This window comes from Durio zibethinus, chromosome 21 (genome assembly GCF_047325235.1).
Source record: "Durio zibethinus cultivar Kanyao isolate XHJ-2024 chromosome 21, ASM4732523v1, whole genome shotgun sequence".
Classification (NCBI taxonomy): Eukaryota; Viridiplantae; Streptophyta; class Magnoliopsida; order Malvales; family Malvaceae; genus Durio; species Durio zibethinus.
Window position 1 is genome coordinate 6,892,151 of NC_143182.1, and position 24,585 is coordinate 6,916,735.

Sequence of the window (24,585 nt, forward strand, 5' to 3'; positions counted from 1 at the left end):
ATAAATATTGCATTTACATATTTTTAATTTTATTTTGGTAGTGATGATTTTAAAGCTGAGAGGAGTATTAGAATTCAAAATATGTCAAACCAATCTCTCATTTGCATGTTTGGTGTCCTCCCATCAACAATATGTCACACAAATTGAGTGTTTATAATATTAAAATATGTAAATTTTATTTTTAATTAATACTAATACACTTTATAATTACAAATTTATTACACACATGATTTTTTTTTTTTTTTTGTTTATCCTACTTTATCCAAGAGTTATGAAATATAAGATTTAATTTATTCTTATTATTACAATTACAAATTTAAATATATATTTTGCTAATCCCCTGAAAAATGTGAATTAAAAATTAGGGATAGGGGAGAACAAAGGGCTTTAATTTGAGGTTTAGATGTGTGGACTGGACCCATATTCTATCTAAAACAATGCACCCTAAATCCTAATATCCAATCCCAGGAAGACTCTTCTCTATGGGCTTCAACTGGGCCACCCTTTTTTTTTTGCCCCTTTAATAAAACGAAACAAATTGATATTAATCAAAAGCAGAACAGTTGCTTTTGATTTAGAAATTAACATTAATAAAAAATTCAAATCCAGCTTAATATTTGCTTCCTCGTTCTTTGACCATATGGTAAGTATCACCTCCACTACTAATTTGATTGCCTTTAAGAGTTTTTAGTTATTATTTTTATTATTATTTGTTCTTGATCTAGTTTTTGACTCAAAATGTTACAAGTTTCAATCAAAGCAGAAGCAGGGTTACTTGTAACTTCTTGCACATAAAATCTAATTAAGAACGAGTGTTGTCTGTTCCTGTCCGGTTTGTAAGATTACCTACGAATTTGTTTGTTTTGAAATGGATAAGCAAGCAAGACTGAAAAGCACTGTTCCCAGTTCCCAGTCTCCCACAACCCACAATGGTTGTTGGCCGGAATTTTATAAATATACAAATAAAAATCGACGCCGTTTTCATACCACTAGCTATAGGACAATGGGCAACGAAACCGAAGCAAACAGGAAAAATGGTTTCCCACGTAATTTTGACCAAACTCCAACCCCTTTTACTTAAAGCTCTACATTTTTAACCGCGATATATAGCCACTCTCTTTTTGGCCTCCCTGTTTTTCTCTCCTTTCTCTTTCCGTTTCTCTGACAGAGCTGAAGAAAAAAGAAAAGAAAAAAAGAACAGCAAACCCAAAACTGTAGACTTTTCTCTTCTTACTGAGAAAGGAAGATAAAAAGCAAAGAAGAAAAAGGCTTCGTTTTTTCAAAAGTATTATTGTTTTTATTTTATTTTGTTTGGTTCAATTCTCTTTCGCCATTTGCTTTCTGCATGTAGATGCTCTTTGGTAGCCCTAACTCGCCACTTCGACTCACTTCAACTTCTACCTGTTCCACTTTCTCATGGCTAATAACCCCAACGAGGCCCCCGCCGATGATTTCCTCGAGCAAATCCTAGGACTCCCTAACTTCGCGTCAACCGATACGGGCTTAGCGGGACCCGACGGTGGATTGGCTGGAAACGCTCCTGCGTCTGGAGCGCCGATGATTCTACAGCTCAGTTCTGGTGATGGAGCCGGGAATCTCGGCGCAATCGGCGGCGGGGGAGGCGGTGCGTATCACGGACAGGTTTTTCCGCTGGGGTTAAGCTTGGAGCAAGGAAAAGGAGGGTTTGTGAAGCCCGAGGAAGCTTCCGGTAGCGGCAAGCGCTTTCGCAACGAGGTCGTTGATGGAAGAACTTCTTATGTAAAAACCGTAAGAAAAATAGTAATTTATCATTTCTTTTTATGTTTCATTTATTTTTTTTGCCCTTGTGTTTGTTTGGTTGCCGAAAAGGATAAAAATATTTATTTTAAACAGTAATTTCATTTCGGGAATTTGATTAAGGAGCTAGTTTTTGTTGTGCTAATAATTAATAACTAATGATAAATTCCTTATTAATTAGTTACTCCTTTATTTTCACTAAATGGAACATAGTTATTTGTCGTTTTTGTATAATTTTAAGTTTTGAATTGTCAAATGTTGCATGACAGCGAATTTGTCTGTTTGATTTTTTATCATGTTGCTATGTCATGTGTTTCTGTCTAATAGCAGAGAAGACAAGGGAAAACATGACAATTTTGGAGCAGTTTTGGGTTGGGAGTTACTGTTTTGAGATGGCAAGTTTTGGTATTTGACAAAGGGAAGACTACATAAAGGTCCTTCTAGGATTTTCAAGTGACATAAACTAACTGGCAGGGTAGAATTATTCAATTAAAGAAGAGTCTGATTCCACTGCTAATTACCGGAAAACCTGCATCAGCAAATAAACAAGAGTTTTACTTCAAAATGAAAATTTTACTTTTCCAGGATTAAAGGACATATGGTTGAAACTTGAGAGGAAGGGTGATAGACTTGTATAGCTAGTAGCAAAAAAGAATCTCTAATATCGCCTTTATATTAGACTTTAAAGGCCATTAAAATGACTTGTAGTTGATTCCGTAATTGTACTAAAGTTGTGCTTTTCTCATTTGAGTTTCGGAATTGGGTTGAGTTGATGGTCCATATGCCAGGAGAAACTGGTCCTTGCTAGGTTTCATGCCCCTAGTTGCCAAAATTTGTCAACATCAGATAAGAGTTAAGTTATTTTTGTGGAAGGTGTCAAATTTCAGAACAGTCTCTTATTATGTTAGAGAATGTACGGAAGTTAAAATTAGGACAGAAGAAAGAAGGATCTGAGCTTCCTTATGCTTCCTTAATATATTATATATTGCAGATTTAAAGTATCGGTCATGGTCTAGAAATTCTCTCATCTGGAGAAATTGCTTTTTATTTTAGTTATTTATACTGTGAGTTTATTCTACAAATTATATGGGAAATATTTCACATGACTTTTTTAAAACTCTAAAAATCCTATCCTAAAAGTCCTATCCTGGTAAGATTTCTATTGTTTTATCCACTATTAAATGCTTAGATTCTAAACATTTATTTTTATGTAAACATCAGATTGTGGTCTCCTCAAACAATTATGGGCTATAGTGATGTTTTTCCTTTTACCACTTTTTTTCCTTGTTGAGAGGAGAGATGGGTGGGCGGGAGAGAAAAGGATGTTAGTGCTATCTTATTCTTTAAATTCTATCATTAGTCATATAACTTGTATAACTTTCCAGGTTTTCCATAGCCAACCAATGCCGGCAACTGTTGTTGCAGCACCACATCCACCATCAATGCGACCAAGAGTACGGGCTAGACGAGGACAGGCCACAGATCCACACAGCATTGCTGAACGGGTAAGATTAATTTGTTATAAATAATCACAGCAAACATGGGAATGGCAAAATATATTGAAGAGCAGTAATTTGGGTGTATGTTTCTGGCCTCGAATCAAAGGCATGACTATGTTAGTTCCTTAGCCAGGAAAAATTTTAAAAGCTAGAAATTTGATATATTAAATAGATGTCTTTTAAATAGTGACTAATTTGATCAAATAAGGTGTTTTGAATAAAATTTGCTTTTTAAATACTATTTCTGTTGTTTGGTTAATATGCAAAGTAGAAGGTCATCCCATTGAGAAAAATTATATTTTAAAGGTAATTTATTTTTAATATGTGTATTTTGGCAATGGAAAGAAACAGAATAATCATAAGGTGTAGCCAGGATCAAATTTGCATTTGATTGCTACTTCTTATGTTGTGAAATTGCAAAGTGAACATGCTCAACAAATGGTTGCTACTGTGACTAGCCCTACTGAACCATTCAATTTTTTCCTCCATACAGTTGCGCAGGGAGAGAATTGCTGAAAGAATCAGGGCACTGCAGGAACTTGTTCCTAGTGTTAACAAGGTGAGTTCTTTTTTTTTCTTTAACTGTTTTATTAATTTACTTGTAAAATGACTTGCGTATTTCCAATATGTTTTTAGGCAAATCCTGAATAAGTACTTGTTTCTTATATTAGAGCTCTATCCTCAAATGAAGGTAGTGCTGTCGTTAGGTTGTCAAGAAAAAAAGATCTTAAGTTAATCGTTTTCTTTTTAAATTAATATGGTAAGGAGCATGCTCTTATTGACAGCAGGGAACCATAATCTATGAATGCTGTCTGTCACTGAACTTATCAGCCCCTAACTGCTGATCTGCTCCATTTTGTTATATAACCATGCAATAGATTTATGACTATCATTATGATATGAAAGCTTTAAAGCTGTTTAACTTTGTTATTGCATGAGGCTTTGTCACTTCCTTAGGCTCATTTCCAAGCTAACTGTTATTGTCTGTTAGCCAAATTGTGTACAGATATTGAATGGATTGATGTCCTAATTCCACAGCTAGTAACTTGATAACTTTACAGTTGACTATTGTTGTTTAACCTAGCTAAGTTGATTATTGTTATAGGGATCTCTTTGAGACATGGGTGACTTTATGGTAGATTTGTGTGTCTTGGGAGGTAAACGATGAGAAAGTTTAACTATGTATAATACATCTTATTCCATTTAGTGGTGACATAAATTTCTTTGTGCAGACTGATAGAGCAGCCATGCTTGATGAAATTGTAGACTATGTGAAGTTCCTGAGGCTCCAAGTTAAGGTATCATTAACTCAGTTTACGTGTTTGATTTCATATCACATTTTTGCTTTATTACATATGCATTGTTGCTCGTGTTTATGGGATCAGTCTGTGATATCTTATGAGATGAATGTGCCTTGTAATTTTTGAAGTTTTCCTCCATCAATATACTCAGGTCAGTGTTGGTTGATTTGCATTTGCACATTCCTTTTCTTTTTTACCTAAATACTGCTAAAGCATCACTGAATTTTTTCTGTGGAGTTTTTACTAGTTCTTCAAGGAATGAAAGTCATAAATAGTGGTTTTACTGAACAATTTTATGGCTTTGGAATATGTTTTCCCTAATTATTACAGGAGTATGTAATCCTTTTAAAGAAATAAAAGAAAAATAAATGACCGATCTTATTTGAAAAAATTTTTCCCCTCGTAATAAAATGTAATTATTTAACAGGTTTTGAGCATGAGTAGGTTGGGCGGAGCTGGTGCAGTGGCACCACTTGTAACAGACATCCCATTGTCATCAATTGAGGTAATAAATAAGCAATTATGCATATGTCAGGGCATTTTTATGTATTTTGTTATTCATTCAGGCAATTGAGCTCTTCTATTATACACCAGGATGAAAGTGGTGAGGGTGGAAGAAGCCAACCAGCATGGGAAAAATGGTCAAACGATGGCACAGAGCGAGAGGTAGCTAAGCTTATGGAAGAAAATGTTGGAGCTGCCATGCAATTCCTTCAATCAAAGGCGCTTTGCATCATGCCAATCTCACTGGCCACGGCAATTTACCACACACAACCACCAGATACCTCCTCTATTGTTAAGCCAGAAACAAATCCTCCTTCATAGACCTGAGAAAAAAAAAATAAAAGGATACGCATCCCACAGTCCATCCTGGGTCCCCACACTTTATTTTTCCTATTCTAACCCGCCACGAAAATAAGTTTGTTTGCTTGCTTCAAATTGCAATCAAAGTCAGATGCCATAGCTCTTGCTTTTTGCCTTTCTTTCCAGCTTTTTTTCAAAGCAGGGTTTGATGTCAATGCCCAAAAAATGCAGGCAGGCCCTTGACAAGTAAAGGGGAAGAATTGTCAAAGCTAACTTGATATGCTCTTCTTTTGTGTCAATGGTGGGGGTAGTGGACAATGATGGAAGCACATTTGTAGTGGGGCTCTGATTTTTGGTTAGTGGGTTGTGGACCTGCAAAAAGAGGTGGATGAGTATATATAAATTATATTATTATTAATTATTGTAACAGTATATTTTCAGAGTAAAGGGAATTCAGAAGTAGAAGAGCGGATGATGGTTGGCTATTCTAAAATGCTTCTTGTAATAATCCAACAGATTCTTGATAGTGCTTGCTTTTGTGTTTTCCAAAAGTAATTTGGCTTCTTTTTTTCAAATTCTACAGAATCATTATTGGATTTAAAAAATTCATTTGACGGATGAAAATGAAATGATTGGCAGGCGTTAGAGCCGGGTTTTGCCACCAGTTGAGGTGCCCTTGATCTTGTACCTATAATTATCAATTAGCAGTAAGCCACCCAGTTACGTTCCATCTATTCCAAACCGAGGGCATTTTCAGCAGAACGGAATCGTCCTCGGTCATGATGACATAACGTTAACGCTTTTCAGGTTTTTTCCAATGCTTGATGCAATGCTTAAAATTAGGTCTTGTATAATGAATGTTAAAATGGAAGAAGGCACCGTTCTAATCTGGGAGCATCTACTCGAATCTATCAAACAATATGCTGAACTACATTACCCGGTGGTTGCTCTAGGCAGCTGTAACCGAGAAAATCCCATGCTGTTTTCACCTTCAAAAAACATCAAGGCATTCCAATGCCACAATTATGGGCTGCTTCCATCAAAGCTTTTATCGTAAACATTGACATCAATCATCCGGTTCAAAGCAACTTGAGTCATCTTATAACTTGTACCAAGTTGAAATTGCATGGAAAATCCACCAGATGTCATATCAGCAGAGAAAACAATAAAAAATGGTTGGTTAAGCTTGATAAATTCAACAAGAACATACACCCCACAGAAGCCTGGCAACATCCAAGCTTTGCATTATTAGAGACAGCATGGGCATGTTAACTTTAGCAGGCATCAAGATCTCGGCATGGGGGAGGTTTTGGATCAGTTAGCAAAGTGGTGTTTCCTCCTTCTGGTCCACTCTTGATACGTTTAGGATTCTGAGTGCCAGGCTGAGATATAGAAGAAAGATTACAACACACATTAGAGGCATCACTATGCAAAATAAAAAAAACCGACAAACTCAAACGCCCCAAAGTACTGTGAGGAAAACCAAGCATTTCCCACCCAGTTGCTTACCGGTGGCTTCTCCCCCTTTCTTAACATCTCAACTATCTCAACAACTCGTTGTGGTGTAACGTCTTCCTGCATTGTTAAACATGAAATGAACAAATTAAAATCCAGTAGGTTTCCATTAATTGAGCACACTGAATTATGGTAAATTGAGCAAGTTGAAAGGAATTCTCATGAAACCCACATAATAATTATACGTATATCCTTCAGATCCATTGGAGTAATCAGCAACTGTGATCATAGGAGCATTTACACAACATCCCTGAAGAAAACCAATTAGTAAGATGTCAAACTAGTCAAATCTAATAAGAAAAAAGGTTAGCATAGCAAAGAGTTTTATCTCCAGATTGCATTTTGTCTTACAAATACCATTACAGTTAGGACAAGTAGCAATACATGGGTAACAAGGTAAGCCATGCCAAAACTATAGGTTATTGTGTACAGGTTTTCATCCATTGGAAACTGCAGAACAAATTTCCAGTAGAAAATCTTTTCATGCATCTGTTCTCCAAAGATCCTCTGGGAACACTAGCCATCAGTCGATAAATATAATTATTGCCATGCTGACTTCTATATACCAACAAAAACTAGGCTCAAAAGCTAATTAAAAATACAGATCCAGACAGGTGAGTAAACATGTAAAGGAAAAGACTTACCATACATTCCATTTCTCCAACTGAGAATAAACCATCCTTTGTTACTTCTGAACAACAGAAACAATAGATACTTAATCTTCAATAGTATCTAAATTTTCAAACTCCGACATGAGTTTTGTGGGATGTAAATAAAAAGTACAAACAATATGTTTACAAAACTTACCATTGCGCTTAACTCCCAAGTGTTTCAATAAGGCTTCTTCAATTTCTCGTGAACCATGTATCATACAAGGAGTTGTGCCACAAACCAATAGATGATACTTGCCGACCTGAAAAGCAATTAAATAAACTTGTCAAGGTACTGCGACTTTGTTCATTGAGACAGGTACATAAAAGAGGTGTCAGAGTGTAAAACAAAGATATCAATTCTGACCTTTGACCGATTGAACATTGAATAAAAAGTCGCAACCTCATACACACGAATAGGAGCAACTTCTATAACCTTTGCCACCTGCGCAATTCATTACATGTTTGACTATAAATATAATTCATTTATTTTTTGCATTATAAAAGGACTGCACCATTCAAAATAGCTAAATGAAAATTTCATGGATGTCAATTATGGCAACAAAGATTTAACTAGCTTAGTCACAAAAGAAAACCTGAATTCTCTCTACAGACTTACCAATATTTACTTTCAGGCCGATATTTAATAACTGAGCGATGCATAATGAAGTACTACCTTTTAATATTACATGGCAAGCATTGTTTCAGTGCTAAAGAGATCTAGCCAATTACAATCTTCTGTGGTTTCAGATAAAGGAACACTAGCTATAGACAAGGCAAATATTAAAATGATACAATTATGCATTTCAGTCTTACAAGGAAATTGAACCTCAGCTCAAACAATTCTAGATGTAATTATCTTGCTTCAGAGTCCTATGGTTGCAAAAACTTTTCCTTATTCATAGGTCCTCTACATGCATCAACTTGCATCTTCAGTCACATCAAATTATATAATAACAACAAATCAGGTACTAATGTTCCAGTAACAACATGCTTAAGTTTTCCCCTTTTGCTATATACACTCCAGTAAGAGTAAAAGTACAGGGCATGCATAATCTATTAACTGCAGTCTAATGTCCTTCATAGAATTCCAAGCATTGAATTTGTCCAAAACAATGATAAGAGTAGCTATGCATATGGTAACATTGTAGGACAAACATAAGCAACTTGCTGGCCTGGTGAACACTCTAGTAATCCCTTTTCAGATATTAGTAGCAGGTCAAAGTTTATCCAGAAGCAATTCTTTTCTATTATATTTAGATTATATATTACAAACACAAATACAACATACATCATGAAATACAAGTTTGCGATGCATTTTGGCTTAAAAACAGCATATTTATTGCAAACCAGAAACCAAATGGCAGAGCAAACATTAATATTGGAATTAGGAAACAATGCTTGCTTAGCACAAATGCATGTCATCAAATGAATTTAAGTTAACAGTATTCATGTCGCATACTGCATTCATGGCTGAAACAGGAAGCCACCCTCCATGCTGCTGCTGTGCAAGATCTAACAAAGGAATTACAGCAGATTGCTTGTAGTTGGATGGATAATGAGATAATATCTCCTTGACCTATGCATAATAAGTTAGGATTAGGACCATAATTAAATTTGGATTTAATAAATGTTACAAATTACTAAGCCACTAAATGTAAAATTAAAACTGATTCAAATTCCATAAAATTCAAAAGATAATGATGTTACAAGGAGAAAAGAAAAACTATTCTACTCTCATTTAGACCAAACCAGCTTTCAACAAAAGTACATAAAATGTGAATCTTTTAAGTTCATTTAGTTGGGAATATAAATCAATGGCATTTGATTTCAATATATTACAATCATTAGAGTTTAAGGAATTCCCCAAATTATACCATCAAAGTCATAAATCCCAATTTACATAAAATTTAACAATCCAGTCATAAATTTGTTAACTTAACTTAGTCCCAAATGCCAATTTACTATATTAGGGATGTCAATAGGTAAGGTAGGGTATGAGTAGGGTAGAGCATTCTCCATCCTCGTCTTCCGATTTTTATATTATACCCATCTGTACCCATATCCAACAGATATTTTAAGTTTATCCCCATCCTTAGGGGTATTTAATGAATATAAGTAATCCCCATATCCATAGCTTTTTTAAAAAATAAAAACTAAATTTTATTTTTTAACTTTTTTTTTATCTTATATATTTAAGTAATTTTTTATAAATATATATTAATATATATTTTCAATAAAAATTTGTTAATTCTAATTAATCTAAAATAATAACTTATATTATTTAATAAAAAAATATATTTACTAAATATATATAAATATATATAGGGTAACGTACAAAACAGGAACTATATTACCGTCACCATTACCATAGCCAATAAAAATTTAAAATCATATCCATCCCCATACTCATAATATAGTATCCATCTCCATCCCCGTTTGCATAAAAAATCGAATTCCCATTGGGTATGGATAAGATTGACATCCCTAACTTACATCATCAAAATCAAAAAGCTTTTCAATCTTCAATGAGGGAAAAAAATATAATCCAAATTGCAAGCATTCGAATTTGAACTAACCTTCGCTTTGTTTGCCTCGGAAAATTCCCATGGAAGGTCAGGATTGTTATCTGGGCCATCAATGTGCTTCACCAAAAAAAAAATTAAACCAAATTCATTCAATCAACTGTCTTTTCTAGTTTCATAAAAAAATTAAAAAAAAATAGTCTTTTCTTGTAGTATTACTTTTAGGGGAAATCCCGGGAATTAAGAGTGTAATATAAAATTAAAAAACAAACATTTGTCGCAGGAAGGATTAGAACTTACATAGTTCAAGGCAGTGGAGAAGGATCGACACACCTGCGGAACAGAAAACAAGGGGGGGAAATAAGCCGATCAGAAAGTGAGGGAAAATGAAGAGGAAAAACAAGGAGAATACCTGAACAGATTGAAGGAAAGCTTGACGGATATCGAGAAGACGCTGGGACGCGAGTCGAGCAAGCATTTTGGGGAAGGAGTTTTTAAGACCCTAATTTATTAAACTCAACAATGAGTAAATAAAAAAAGAAAAAAAAAGAAAGAGAGATTTGGGAAGAAGAAGATGGAGGAAAAAGACAGCAAGAAAAGAGCACAAATTACAACAAAATTACAAGTGCCCTCTCATCTCAATTTCTAACATTTACGCATTGGACGTGTGCTTGGGCCTTAGAGCGTGGTTTGCTTGGGCCTATGAAAAAAACGTTCATTTTCTCTTTGGGCGTGGCCTGCTTCAAACATGGATCTCAATTAATGATGATAACATGTCTGAGTTAGGACTGATTTTTTCTCATCCTAAACTCGAGCCAATTATATATATATATATATATATATATAATTTGTATCCGAATCGATCGAATGATTTTTTAATTTTTTTATATTTTAATTTGATTTGATTTGATATTATATAAAATTATACTTAATTCAACCTAAAATTAATAAATTTTTTAAATATAAATATATAATTAAATAAATATTTAAATATATTTAAATATAAAATTAAATAATATATTAAAAAATAATTTTTTATATATATTGAATCAAATCGAATGAGATTTATCTAAAATTTAATCTTGATTTTTTTATTATTATCCGACTCAATACTTGATTATAAAAAAATTTAAAAAAATTAAATCAAATCGAAATCCCAAAATTAGATTAAACTGCCTTCCTAATCTCAATTCTCACTTCTATTCACTCCCAACTTAACCTAAAGTAAATAGTAGCCATACTTATCTTTCGTTTCTTAGCTTAGTAGCTACTAAAGCATTTAGAAAGACATAGAAGCTTAATTTCGAACCACGCTTTTCTCTTATGATAGGGTTTGTCCTCCCTTAAAACCAATATATATATATATATATATATATATATATATAGTAGCCATGCTCTACAAATTTTGGAGGCATCTTTAAATTTAAAAAAAAATAATTTATGCTACGTGCAAATTAAAAATTTGACTATAATTCAATACTAATATATAAATAATATTTTAAAAAATTACAATCATCATAACAACAATACTATCTAGGAATATATCATCAATTCACCATATTAATTGATTATACCATTTGAAATTTTTAAATAGGATAAGATTATTAAAGGATTCCAAATTCTTTGTTTTTTGTATTGTAAACATTTTATTAAAAAAAATAAATTTATTTAAACAAAACTAGAAAGATTTATTAATGCAATGTGATATTGAGTTCAGTTTTTTTTTTTCTTTTGTAATTAAGGTTTTTTTTTTATAATCATATAAGACATTAGTGATTAAATTAGAAATCCTTTAATCTTTTGACTCTTATTTATTTAATATGTTTGAAAATGATATTGCATGTGTAAATTCACATAAATATGTAACTTTTAAAAGTTCAACCGAGATATTTCTACATATAATTTATCCTACACTCACATTGTATTTTCTTTTTGCTATCCATTTCGTAACGGACCTATAAATGTTAAATTGAATATATTATTGTTTATTGCTATTTTATCTATTTTCATATTTTTTATTATTTTACTATATACAATAAAGAATCAAACTTCAATAAAATTACGTCTGAATCAACCGTTATTAATTGATGATTAAATACAAAATTTCAGCGCAATCTACTAAAAAATAGTCCACTCACACCGCCTTATCTAAACTTTTGATTTTTTTTTTTTCACTCTCTTTACCATCCATTTATAAAAATAATGGTTGGAATTAATTTGACATTCTGGGATGAGCTGACGAATACTGCGTATCAGCATGTCGAGAAACGGCAATAAATATATGGTTGTGGTTAGAGGTATAAATGATACATTAGTACTCGTAAGTTATTTGGGTTCGATTCGAAGAAAATTCGAATTCGGTTCGATTATTATCGAGTCGAGCTCGAATAGCTCGATTTATCGATTGAGCCGAATTCGAGTATTCTTATATCTAACTCGAGTAGCTCGCGAGCCTAATCGAGTTTTTATATTTAAATATATTTTTATTATTTTAATTAATAAAATATTTCGAGTCCGAGTTCAAGCATGAATAATCAAATTCTTGTCGAGTATATGAATCGAGCTTATTTTTACATATTAATCGAGTTTAATCGAGCGAGCTCGAGTAATTTGAATTCGATCATGAATCGAGCTCGAACTTGAAAAATAAAATTCGATCGAGCTCAAACCGAGTATCAAACTCTAAGTTGTGAGTCGAGCTCGAGCTCGAGCTTCTCACTATTCGATTCGATTCGACTTGATTACACTCTTAATCGTGATCGTCTAGTTTCAGATACGGTTGAAAGTGACGATGGCAAACAGCAGACTTATTAAAAGCTCCTCACAATTACTATAAACCTTTTTTTTTCTTGGCTCATTGAAAATTTGAACTATATTCTGATTTGTTTTTGTTATTTCTGGTATCACATTATAGATGGTTGTCCAACAAATAAATTTTGTGGAAAGGAACTCGTCCTCAGTGGCTTCTTTATGATCATGGCTTTAGTGGGATGTTAAGTAAGTCATATTTCCTGAATGGCTGAAACACATTTTGAACAAATAATATTGAGATTTTGTCTTTTTATTGTTTTCGTTTTAACTTGGATTTGCTTACGGCAGATAAAAAATTTGGCAATAATGTTGCCAACAATATGGGCTCTACTGTGGAACCATGGCAAACTTTTTACGCCAATCCTACGGAATGGTGGGATAATAGGAAAACAAGGTAGTTGTTCAGTCTGATTTTGAATTTGGAAGCGCATTGCATTGTAAGTAATGTGGTTGTGTGCTTTTGTATGTACGTGTACCTCCTTAAAATTGAAATTAAATAAAAGAGCTAGGTTGCAGTCAGTGCATTGCCAATGCTTTACATGCATCAATATCATATTAGAGTTTCGTATAAATTCACCAAAGAAGCTTTTGAGTCAAAACAAGTGTTTGCTTTCCTGACTGAAGAATATAATTATCACTGTGTTATAAAGGACGAGTTACATCTTTTATGATTGTGGTACAATTGAACCAACAGAATTAAATGCTTTATGTGCAGAGAAGCCCTAACTGTTAACTCAGTGTTAACTGTTAAATCGGTGTTGTTTACTCTATGTACAGAGGAGCCCTAAATATCCAGATTTTAGGCACAAGACTACTGGAAAAGATCTATTGATTGAAGGTAGGAATAATCCATGCTGGGTGAAGTCTCAATTGGCAATACTGGATTCTAGAATGAGCTCTCTCCAAGATAAGGATGAAAGGATGCATACTTCAATGGCTGGTGATGATCTCGTCTTTCAAATGGTTTATACTACTGTGTTTATGTTGTTGCTATAAGTTAATTACCCTTTGTCCTTTGACGTGGTGCTCACGTTTTACATGAAGAAGTTTTTGCAAGTCTCAATAGCCTTAAGATGTATAGTCTGTTTTGTAAAATATTACGTCTTCAGCAAGTTCTAATTTTATCTGCTTTTATTTGACCTTTTGAATTTCTGAAATATGATTAAGTATGTTTCTCGGTGGAATAGATTGTCTTTCGGTGGCCTTCCACTGTAATTACCATGAAGAAATTGATGATTCACTACTCAATTCAAATGCTTTAGCCAGGTTTTTTATTCTGATAATGTGGCAAGGATGCTATGCATGAGCACTGGATCAGATCTAAATTATATTATTTATATTGAAGAGTAGAAATATTAACTTAGTAAGGTTCCTTTTGCTGCCCTCTTTCCTCCTCTCCCAGCATCAAGATGATAGATCTTGGAACTCTTAACGCATTCTGTTACCATTATTTTATCCATTTGATCTCAACTGTGATCTGTAATCCAAATCTGTGTTCTTTCATTCAATTTGTATGTAATATGGCTTTGAAGTTAATAGAATTGCATTTCCCTTGTGTTTTAAACCTCCTGTTTAAGGTCTAAACTCATTCTTATTATATAATAGTCTAAATTAAATGTTCTCAACTTTTAAGTTTTTTCTCTTTTTCTTCTTTTTCTTTTTTAATATTTATGAAGCTATATTATATGTTTTGTGCCATCAATTACTATGAAATTAAATGATTGCTGGCTGTTTTAGTTGAAAGGTTGCTTTCACACTAGTCATTGCTTTTCTTGACTAGACATGCTGAACCTGATAATTTGACATTGATAATTTCTGCCTAAGCAGCAGTTCAAGATGGAATCCGTCCATTGTCCTTGTTGTCGAGCTAGAATTCTGTTTTAGACAATCATTAATATAAATCTGACCAAGATAATATGGCTTCTTTGCTTTAAGCTTTAATTCTATATTCCATATGGTTCTTTTTCGCCCCTTGCCTCCTTTGATTGTAGAGTATGCTCCAAATGTTTGCCATTTTTTTTCCACCATACACTCCTTTATTGTCCGGTTATTAAAAGCATAGTTGAAATAATAGTCCATTAGGCCAATAGCCAGACTCAGTTAGTCTTTATGTATAGGACACTGACCAAATGAACCTTTTCAAACCTTCTCCTAAATTGGCTTAATGTGTTGCTTCTTTTATTATATGGCTGTTCTGGGTCTTCATCCTCTCAGCTCTTTCGCATAACTTTATGAGTTTTATCGTTATGTTAGATTTCAATAGATTGGATTCTGTTTGATACAAGTTATAGATGGCTATCATTTAGGGGGAAGAAACGAGTTTCGGGATTATTTAGCTGTTGCTCCAGACCTGTCATTAATTAATTTGGTGTCACTTTTCGAGGTTATCATCACGTATGAAAAAAAAAAACAGTAATCTTCCCACTAGAAGACAATAAATTTCTAGTCATTGATGTTTCTTGCATAAAAATTCTAATACCGAATCCTCTAGCTAGGATTTGTTTACTCTAGTGGGAGCATATTGTATTATGATATTTGAAATTTTTATGCAAATAATAGATCTCCTATCTCTGTGCTAGCAACGTTTGTTATTAGGCCACGCCATTCTAAATTCTAAGCAATCTAGTACTCTATAAATATTTTCTTCTTTTGGCTAATCGATGGATTGCTTTTAATTTGTGTTAAACATGGGATTTCCTTTCTTTCTTCACTTTCCTTCTTCACCTTCTTCAGCTGCTGTAGAATGTTGCTTAGTAACAGATCTGAAATTCTATGGTAATTTTAAGGAATTCTATTGACCACGGCATTTCTCTCCGATTACGAAATCTCTGTGTCATGATCAGGAAAGAAACCCTAGCATATGTGAAAGTAAGGGTTTCTTGTTAGTCCATCCCAAAAATTTTAACCATTTTTCAAATAAAACAGAACCCTTTAGGGGTTAAAAGACTTAAGTCAATTAAACCTAAACAGGTTTTAAAGATATGCCATGTAATTTTACTAAAAGTTATGCTTCTGTTATGAACTTTATATGAGGTTTCATTCCAGAAATAATATTTCCCACAGCTGAATGAAACTTCAGCCCTCGAATTCTTCTTTCAAGTTTCGATTCCGACACCATCTATCTCAAGTTTGCAATGTGAAAACGGGAAAAAACAGGTTGAATTGGGAACAAATCTAGATTTGATATCGTTTCCCTGAAATCGTATTTGGAAATATCGAAAGATATTTATCATTGTTATTTGTTTTAAACTTCTAAATCAAAATAATACATACAAAACTGTAGACATAAATATATATAGTTCTTACCTTTCATTTAATCTTCTTGCAACATATGCTTATCCTGGAAAAACGGTAAAGCAATAGTATTTCCTTTGTACGGTTGGATCTCATCTAAGTATTCTATATTTTTTCCTGCCTTTTGATTTTGTGCTATATTCTTTATAAAGAACTATAGATAATTTGAAATGGAGGAAGCCAATGGTTCATCCGTTCATATGGAAAACAAAAAGAAAAGGAAAAAAGAGGTGAACTTGTCAATCTACGCAAAATTTCCTCTAGCAAATGGCCTCTCCCTTCTCAGGAAGAGCAAATTGATCTTCCTTCTGGAATTTAGATAATCCAAGCCAAAGAAAATTCCCTTCTTGTTAAACAATTCTTAATTTGTGGGTGTTTCATACACATCCCAAGCCTCTGGCTTCTGACCCTTTTATGATTCTCAGTCTCTTGCAGGAGGAGATGAACATTCTATACACAAAAGGAAACAAAAATATGAGTTTATTGGTGAAAATAAAGGAAACTTATAAAGTTAAAGAGACATAGGTTTGGAAAAAGAACTTACTCCCAGGGAACATCTCCAACAAGCATCCAGTCACCATCTTTGTCTTCATAAGTTGGAGCATAGTCAGATCCATTGTAGCCTTCTCTCACTGAGTATGCACCTATAAATTGCAGAACAAAAACGATCAGAACTAGCTCTGAAAACTTATAATTAGCAATCAAAATACTTTTTGCTTTGGTTTGTCAAGGGAAAAGAATTTCTTGGTTATGATTCTTACCAATGGTGAGCTTGAACATGTTTTCCAAAGCCTTGAGAAGCTCAGGGTAGCTTCTGTAAACCTTGAGGTCGATCTTTCTGAGATAAGGAGCTCCATCAACGCTAACTTTGACATACTTACCTGCCCCTTCAACCTCATTTTTCTTGGTGTGTAAACAATTTTTCCTGTAAGATCGGATTGGTGGCCATCCTACAGCTTGTACCCTGCATTAATTCATGAAAATTTCCATAAGATCTATGAAAACTAGCCCATATATAGTCAAGGCTTATAATCCAATTTTGTTTTGTGTAAACGTTTCTAAAAGAGAAGGTTTTATATGAATATGTACTTGGCTGAAGGAGTACTGTCTTGGTGATCATCATCTCCAGCCGCTGTCGCCCCAGAACTGCTCTTGGACCTTGACTCCTCAGAAATCTCAAGTGAAGTTCTCTTATTATTTCTGATACTATGAGTCCATTGTCTCTCAGTTTCATCACTTCCGGGCAATCCCAATCTGAGCTCCGTTGCCCCGAGGTTGAGATCATTCTCGTAATTCACTCTCTTTTCCATTGCTTACCAAGATATATATAATTTCACAACCTGAAGAATGCTCAAGTATGTTTCCTCTTGCTCCAAATCTTGTTCAAAGCAAAATAACTTGTTGAGGATTTTATTTTGCAGATTCCTTTAGACTTTTTTTTTTGCACTTTTTGTGTGTGATTCTACCAAAAGTGTGCGTTGATGGGAAAGATGTGAATTGTGAAGAAGGCTAACTAGTTTTATAGGGAAGAATTTGTTTCTAAGGACAATATCTAGGTTGTAGGTTACTTGTTCACTCGTGCATGCATTTCATTGATGAGAAATGATAAATCCCGCACGCGCTTCCTCAATGACCAGTCATCTGGGTTCCTATGTGGGATCTAAGACCGGGGGACACGTGGAATAAGCGCGTGGGTTGGACCGAGACAGCAACAGATATAGCTGCCTGTCACCTGTGGGGCATTGATGAGTTAGGGTGTAGCAAGTAAAGGGGACAAAGGAGGGACAAGCACAGCCGATGGTATTGAATACTGTGGACCAGCATAAACGGCCAAGATGAGTGTTTTAAGAGGTGAATTCAGGATCGTTGGATCACGAGGGGGAATCGAAACAGCCCCATGTGAAAAGGGTCCCACCTGGTTGTCGTTCATTGGTAATGAAATTACATGTGGGTTGAGAACGATGGGACCCTTCTTTAATTGATGGGGTCCTTTTAAGTTGTACATAACATGTGGAATGTCCCGTGGCAACAGTACCTTTTGTGTTTTTTTTTTTTTTTTAAGAAATTGAAACTAAATAAAGATAGTAAGATAGTATGGTATAAAGTTTTTTTTTGTTGTATCATCGGCAAGTAGATTCGAAATAAAATTAAAAGGATCTTAAAATAACATAAAAAGATTTTCATAACATTCATACATTACAAAACGATCACTATTAAAATGAGCCAAAACATCAGCATAAGTGTTCCTCTCTCTGAATGTATGTATGACTTCGCAGCAATTAATCTTCAATAGCAACTTCCTGCAATCATCGATTAAAGATTGCAAACATAGATTAGAAGTGGATTGGTTTTTAATCAAAGAAATGATAGCAACAACATCAATTTCCACATCTAGGTTAGAAATATTAAGTTGTTTAGCCAGCATTAACCCATCCCTAAAAGCCCATAATTCAGCTAACATATTTGTTTCATATTTTATAAATTTGGCAGAGTCAGCCACCCATTTTCTTGTATGATCTCTAATGATGGTGCCAGCCCCTACTTTTTCTGGATTTCCTATAGATGACCCATTAGTGTTAAGCTTAAAACGTCCACACTCAGGCGGTTTCCATTTAACAAGAACAAAAGAGACTTGGACGTTTCTCCTCTCTATCTGGTTCAAGGCATAGAATTCTCCCGCTTTCTCAATCGCATGCTTGACAATATCCACCCTTTTGCTACTCTATTTGAAAGTCCTATGGTTTCTTTTCAGCCAAACTTCCCACATGATATGGACAAATAACAAGCCATATGAAACAGAATGGTGTTTCGATCTTCTATTATCAGTAGCGTTGAATTAGACCCAATCCCTAAAATTGCCACCCAGAGACAAGTTTGCAACCTCTCATTGGTTCCTCCATAAGTTTTTGGTCCATCGACAGTTACATAAAATGTGCTGAATGTCTTCTTACCTTTGACCACATAACATGTAACTATTTTGAACTTTTATTCCATGTTGCATGAGAAAACCTTTTGTTGGCAAAATCTCATGCATACATTGCTAGACAAAAATTAGAGTTTAGGTAGAACCTTTAATCTCCAAATCCAATTCCATTCAGTTTTTCTAGCACTATCACTTTTTTTTTATAAGATCGTAAGCTGAGCAAAAATTAAATTCTCTATTTACGAAGCTATCCAATAAGGTACGTCATCTTCTTATCCATATAATTGAGCATGAATAGCTTTCCCAGCCTCTATCACTAGTGACGGTAATTGGAAGGAGATCGAACACTTCCTCTGAAGATGAAGAATGTATAAAATTTTCTTGACCTTAATTCTTTCCTCATTTTTGTTAAAAGGTCATTGGATCAGAGATCGTATTGTGTCACCCCCATCCATTTGTCATACCAAAAATTGGTGTTTGCCTTATTTCGAATGACCCAACCAAATCCTCTTGCAAGGACAGGACCCACCCACTTCATCGCTCTCCATGTTATTGAAGGGTTTTGTTTTGATTTTTTATTCTCACTACTTAAATACTTAGCTTGAATGGTTAAGGCCCAAGGTTCCCCCTTGTGATAGATAAACCTCTATACCAACTTGGTTAGTTGGGCTTAGTTCTGTATCTTAACATCTTTTAATCTTAGTCCACCCTTATTTTTATTCTTGGTTATTTCTTTTCAATTTAGGAGGTGTATTTTTTTCTTTTGCTTTGAGTCTCTTTATAAAAAATTTCTATTGATTCTATCGAGCTCCTTACGAACACTTGGGGGTAGTGCAGACATTGCATATAATAAGACGGGATCATTTACATAACATATTTTATCAACAGTAATCTTCCTACAAGAAAAAGCAAGCCCGCCTTTCATCTCGTCAATTTTACCTTAACTTTATCGTTGATAAAAGAATACTCATGTTTACTAACCCGGCCCTTATAAAGCGAAATCCCAACTATCTGCCTAAGTCTTCAATTTCTTAAATTTGTAAAATATTTGTTGCACTCTTCTTGTGATTGTGACTAGTGTTGGTCGAAAAGAAAATATGTGACTTGGTAAGGTTGATCTTCTGCCCAAATTCAATATAAAAAGAACTAAGCACCTCTTTCATTGCTTTAATAATACCTTTATCTGTCTTTTTAAAAAGAATTATATCATCCGTAAAGATAACATGGGAAAAAGAAAGGCCATTTCTAGATGGTTTACAAGTTAACCATCTTTTTTCTTCACATGCTTCCAAAATCCTCAAGTTAAAAAATTTCATACACATGATGAATAAGTATGGGGATAGAGGGTCCCCCTGCCTTATACCCTTAAAGGCTTAAAGCTTTCAAGCATTCTTCCATTCAAAAGCACTGAGATTAAAAGTGATGAGATATAGCTCATGATGAGGTGAATAAGGGATATAGGTATGTCAAAGAAAGATAAAACCTTTCTAATAAAACTTCACTCAAGTCTATCATAAGCTTTTTTTAAAGCTTTCAAGCATTCCTCCATTCAAAAGCACTGAGATTAAAAGTGATGAGATATAGCTCATGATTAGGGGAATAAGGGATATAGGTATGTCAAAGAAAGATAAAACCTTTCTAATAAAACTTCACTCAAGTCTATCATAAGCTTTTTTCAGATCCAGTTTAACCGTAATTTATCTTTTTTTTGCTTTACATTTTTTAAAAGTATAAATCATCTATTGGATAATAATGTAGTTATCATAACCTTTCATTCATGGTAAAAAGCTGGTTTAAAAAGGAGATATGATTTTATTGAGAAATGGCTTGAGCTTCTAGACCACATTTTTTGTAACAATTTTATAAGTGGTATTGCACAGACTAATAGATTTGAATTGGTCAATGCGTGATGGGTTAGCCATCTTGGGAATTAAAGATATAAACGTATCATTAAGGGACTCAGGCATCAACCTAGCCTAAAATACCTTTGATTGTCTCACAGACCTTTCTTTCACAATATTTCAGCATCTTTGAAAAAAATAAGGATGTAGTCCGTTTAGCCTAAGGGCTTTGAAAGTTTTAAAAGATCATTCCATTTTTTAGATTTCAAGTTCTAAAATTAGTTTGAAGAATTCCTTATTTCTCGCTGTGAGAGTTGAACGATTTATCTTAGCCCATCCTCGTACCACCAACGTCCTTCTATCTGTAATGTCGTATAAAGGTCATAAAAATATTTTTGCACTATTTATCTCATGCTACTAGACTCAGTATTCCAATTGCCTTCTTAATCTTCAAGACACACAATTTGATTGAATCTTCTTTTGGTGATGGTTGACGCATGAAAGAACTTTATGTTCTTATCACCGTCAATAAGCCAACTTACCATGAATTTCAGAGCCCATATATCCTCTTTAGCCTTGAGAATCTATTTGTAATTGTTAATCAAAATTCTTTGTAAGTCTAATAGGAATTGGTTTGGAGAAACCTCCAAAGCTTGTTTAACTATGACACAACCAGTGCCAGTAATGAAGAAGCAAATAATGATACAGTAGATGATAATTTTAAAATTCTTGCTACTAATCCAGTAGTCAAGGATAAACCAATTTCATCAAATGAAACCACATCAGATGAAAATGATAGTTCTGATGATCAATCAAATCTAGAACCAAGTGAAATTTTTATCCCTCAAACAGAAGAGCGTGAGAAAAAAAAAGCAAAAGCAATATCTAACCCAAATATTGATGACATGCTACGATTTCCAGATTTGCTTGATCTCGATATAGTGAATCAACATCTTTCTCATTTAAAAGAAAAATATTCTCACATAAATAAAGATGAGATAAAACAAATATCTGATTCTAGCCAATCAGGTCAGGTTAAGATTGAAACCCCTATTATCGATTCGTTAAACAAACGAACAGTTTTTCAAGGTGATACTTATTTAGACATAACCAAAGTCACTATTAAAGACTATGAAAAAATCATAGATGATTAGACACAATCTATGTCTATTGTTATCACAGGATACAAGGAGCAATGGAACAAAAAAAGATTCTTTAATTATTTTTGTGGTACATGGCAATGTGATGTCCTTTAATTTCTCAAAACATGGGAATCCACAACCCTCAAAGAATAGCAGAAATCAACTCTGTTAGCCGTAAGAAATATACCTTAACTTCTAAAAGATTTAACCCAAATCTTGAAAAATGAGTTTTGTGGTAGTACAAAATCTCTGGATCCTACTCAATAAGCTCAATTTATTTTATCAAAATTAAAATTATGTGATATTCAGTTTCTTGATGATTTTTCTAAAAAATATCTCTCTAAATATAAAAAATTGGATGAAAAACATTTAAACTTTTGGTTACAACAATATTTTCTTAAACTTCCTTCACCATGGGATGAATTATATTCACAAAACTATCCTATTTATTTAGAGTTAAAACTCAAAACTGTTCATGCTGTAAATCTCAATATAAAACTTTATGATACTCTTGGATGTAGAATACATTACGTTCAGAATCAGGTCAATGAATACTGCCTCGAGTAAAAAGCTGCTAAGCAGCTAAAATCCAAACTTTTATATAAACAATATACAAAGATTTTGGAAAATGAATTTGAATTTGGTTGCAATAAACAGTCTTTTTCAAAGAAAAATCGTTTTAAGAAAAAACAAAAATATTTTTGGAAAAAGTGGAAACCTACAACAACTTTTAAACCTAAAAACGGTAAATTTGTTGTTAAAAAGAAGAAAAAATCTTCTAAACATAACTGTAAATGTTTTCTTTGTGATCAAGAAGGTCACTATACAAACAATTATCCTAACAAAGGAAAAAGTGTAAAGAAAATGATCAAAAAACTTGATGCAACTTTTCTTCAAATTTATTTTGCTGATGAATTATCTGACGAAGAAATTTATTATGAAGTTTTTTCAGAAACTGATTATAATTTTTCTGAAGATGAATCAGATTTTATTTTTATGATAAATACTAAATCTAACCAAGATAATGCTTCAATAACCTCTTCTACAAATACAACAACTACCAACGAAGAAGGTATGGTTAAACTCAAAAATATTATGAGAAAAACTCATTTTATTTCTGATGAAAAACTAAAACAATTACAACTCATCAAACCATATCAGATTTACAAAACAAGTTGGTTTAAACAATTCCAACCTTAGTCTAAATGCCATATAGAAAACTATCTGGTGATACAGTCGCTAACGATTCTAAACAAAGATCGGTAGAAATCCTTCTTTTTACTAAAAAAAAATAAGGCATTTTCTTTCTAGATATCCAAAGGTCAAATACATCCATATCGAAATGATTTTGATCTTCATTAAACCATTATTTTTATCCACAAAAAATATTCTTATAATAGCTGTTTTAATGGATTATCATTTTCAAAACCCTCATAATGTTGTAATTAGTGGAATCCAATCCAATTTAGCAATAGGAATAATTTTATTCAAAGTTAAACCAAACTATTTTATTTCAATTTTTGACGAAAACATTGAAAAATGTTTATGCCTTCAAATAAAAAAAATCAATTCTGATTTCGAATCTACTTCGCATGATCTTTCAATCAACTGGTCAGCAGTTTATGAATTTAGAAATACTACCAATACTTTTATCAAACTGATAGATTCCAATATTATTAAAATTTTTGAATCAAACAATTTTGATTCAAAAATTAAACCAAAATTAGTAAATCTCACAGATTTATCAATCCTAAAATGATGGTGTCTCGAAAATCTTTCAAATATTTCTGAAAAATAAAAAGTACCAAGTTTAAAAATTTTCTCATCAGGAAAAAATCTTTACTTCAAAAATCCAAATGCATCAATCAGTTTTAATCCAAACCTAGTTTTACCTCCTACAAATGCTTTTGATCATCAACAAGATGATGATATAGAGAGTATAACAACTAATCAATCTTTTTGTACTCCTTACCGAAGTTTTTTTTCAGGTTTTCATAGTACAAACAATACAGAAGCCCTAGAACGAGCACATAGTATACGTTAATCAGGTAATACTGATAATGTTCAAATTTTTATTTTTACAGAAAATAATCAATCTCAGTAAGGTACAAGTGATAACCAAACCCATTATCATTCTGTAAATTTTGTGATAAATTCACACACTTCTTTAACTAGAAAAACTAGAAATGAAGATACTAAAATGTTTCATTATATAAATAATTATCGTATCTCTGCACAAAAAGTGCCAAAAATAATTTTTTTTGCTAAAAAAGTTCGTTATTATACTTATATAGAAGGGTATTTTTATTTTTCAAACTATAAATCATATAGTTTAAATATTTTGATTGACACAGGAGCAACAATCTCTAGCTGTTGACCCAATGCTTTGCCTTCAACAAAATGGTAACCTATGAAGTATCCTATACTAATAATAGGTATCGATAGTCAAGAAACCATAATTAACTTAAAAGTAAAAAACATTCCTGTTGCCTTAAACGATAGGA

General features: G+C 33.2%; 3 protein-coding genes and 1 pseudogene across 4 annotated transcripts; 2 read left to right on the forward strand and 2 right to left on the reverse strand.

Moving 5' to 3' along the window:
- Positions 1–1,123: 1,123 nt before the first annotated feature.
- On the forward strand, positions 1,124–5,955 carry LOC111305245 (transcription factor UNE12-like). 2 transcript variants are annotated; one of them, XM_022902592.2, is made up of 6 exons: positions 1,124–1,767; positions 3,162–3,281; positions 3,769–3,834; positions 4,508–4,573; positions 5,004–5,081; positions 5,171–5,955. In XM_022902592.2, the coding sequence occupies exons 1-6, from the start codon at positions 1,417–1,419 to the stop codon at positions 5,399–5,401; spliced, it is 912 nt and encodes a 303-aa protein (XP_022758327.2). In that variant the 5' UTR covers positions 1,124–1,416; the 3' UTR covers positions 5,402–5,955. The 2 variants fall into 2 exon arrangements, with proteins under 2 accessions (XP_022758327.2, XP_089606098.1); XM_089749972.1 differs by having other exon boundaries at positions 1,276–1,779.
- A 434-nt stretch (positions 5,956–6,389) lies between these two features.
- On the reverse strand, positions 6,390–10,697 carry LOC111305247 (NADH dehydrogenase [ubiquinone] flavoprotein 2, mitochondrial-like). Its single transcript, XM_022902594.2, has 10 exons — positions 10,483–10,697; positions 10,371–10,403; positions 10,125–10,190; positions 9,008–9,124; positions 7,913–7,990; positions 7,703–7,808; positions 7,540–7,586; positions 7,068–7,145; positions 6,890–6,955; positions 6,390–6,762 (listed from the first exon to the last, which is right to left on the reverse strand). The coding sequence occupies exons 1-10, from the start codon at positions 10,546–10,548 to the stop codon at positions 6,655–6,657; spliced, it is 765 nt and encodes a 254-aa protein (XP_022758329.2). The 5' UTR covers positions 10,549–10,697; the 3' UTR covers positions 6,390–6,654.
- Positions 10,698–12,209: 1,512 nt separating this feature from the next.
- On the forward strand, positions 12,210–13,877 carry LOC111306435 (protein OSB1, mitochondrial-like; annotated as a pseudogene).
- Positions 13,878–16,339: 2,462 nt separating this feature from the next.
- Positions 16,340–17,669, reverse strand: LOC111306106 (auxin-induced protein 22D-like). The gene is made up of 4 exons (XM_022904014.2): positions 17,265–17,669; positions 16,937–17,139; positions 16,720–16,819; positions 16,340–16,625 (listed from the first exon to the last, which is right to left on the reverse strand). The coding sequence occupies exons 1-4, from the start codon at positions 17,483–17,485 to the stop codon at positions 16,553–16,555; spliced, it is 597 nt and encodes a 198-aa protein (XP_022759749.1). The 5' UTR covers positions 17,486–17,669; the 3' UTR covers positions 16,340–16,552.
- Between the last annotated feature and the right edge of the window lie 6,916 nt (positions 17,670–24,585).

Excerpts from the sequence above, each read along its gene's own strand:
- LOC111305245 (XM_089749972.1), top strand. The coding sequence starts at position 1,417 with ATGGCTAATAACCCCAACGAGGCCCCCGCCGATGATTTCCTCGAGCAA. Across the intron at positions 1,780-3,161 it reads TAAAAACCGTAAGAAAAATA|GTTTTCCATAGCCAACCAAT; the intron begins GTAATTTATCAT and ends ATAACTTTCCAG. Across the intron at positions 3,835-4,507 it reads TTGTTCCTAGTGTTAACAAG|ACTGATAGAGCAGCCATGCT; the intron begins GTGAGTTCTTTT and ends TTCTTTGTGCAG.
- LOC111305247 (XM_022902594.2), bottom strand. The coding sequence starts at position 10,548 with ATGCTTGCTCGACTCGCGTCCCAGCGTCTTCTCGATATCCGTCAAGCT. Across the intron at positions 10,404-10,482 it reads CTTTCCTTCAATCTGTTCAG|GTGTGTCGATCCTTCTCCAC; the intron begins GTATTCTCCTTG and ends TCTGTTCCGCAG. Across the intron at positions 9,125-10,124 it reads CCGAGGCAAACAAAGCGAAG|GTCAAGGAGATATTATCTCA; the intron begins GTTAGTTCAAAT and ends TATTATGCATAG.
- LOC111306106 (XM_022904014.2), bottom strand. The coding sequence starts at position 17,485 with ATGGAAAAGAGAGTGAATTACGAGAATGATCTCAACCTCGGGGCAACG. Across the intron at positions 17,140-17,264 it reads GACAGTACTCCTTCAGCCAA|GGTACAAGCTGTAGGATGGC; the intron begins GTACATATTCAT and ends GAATTAATGCAG. Across the intron at positions 16,820-16,936 it reads CATGTTCAAGCTCACCATTG|GTGCATACTCAGTGAGAGAA; the intron begins GTAAGAATCATA and ends TGCAATTTATAG.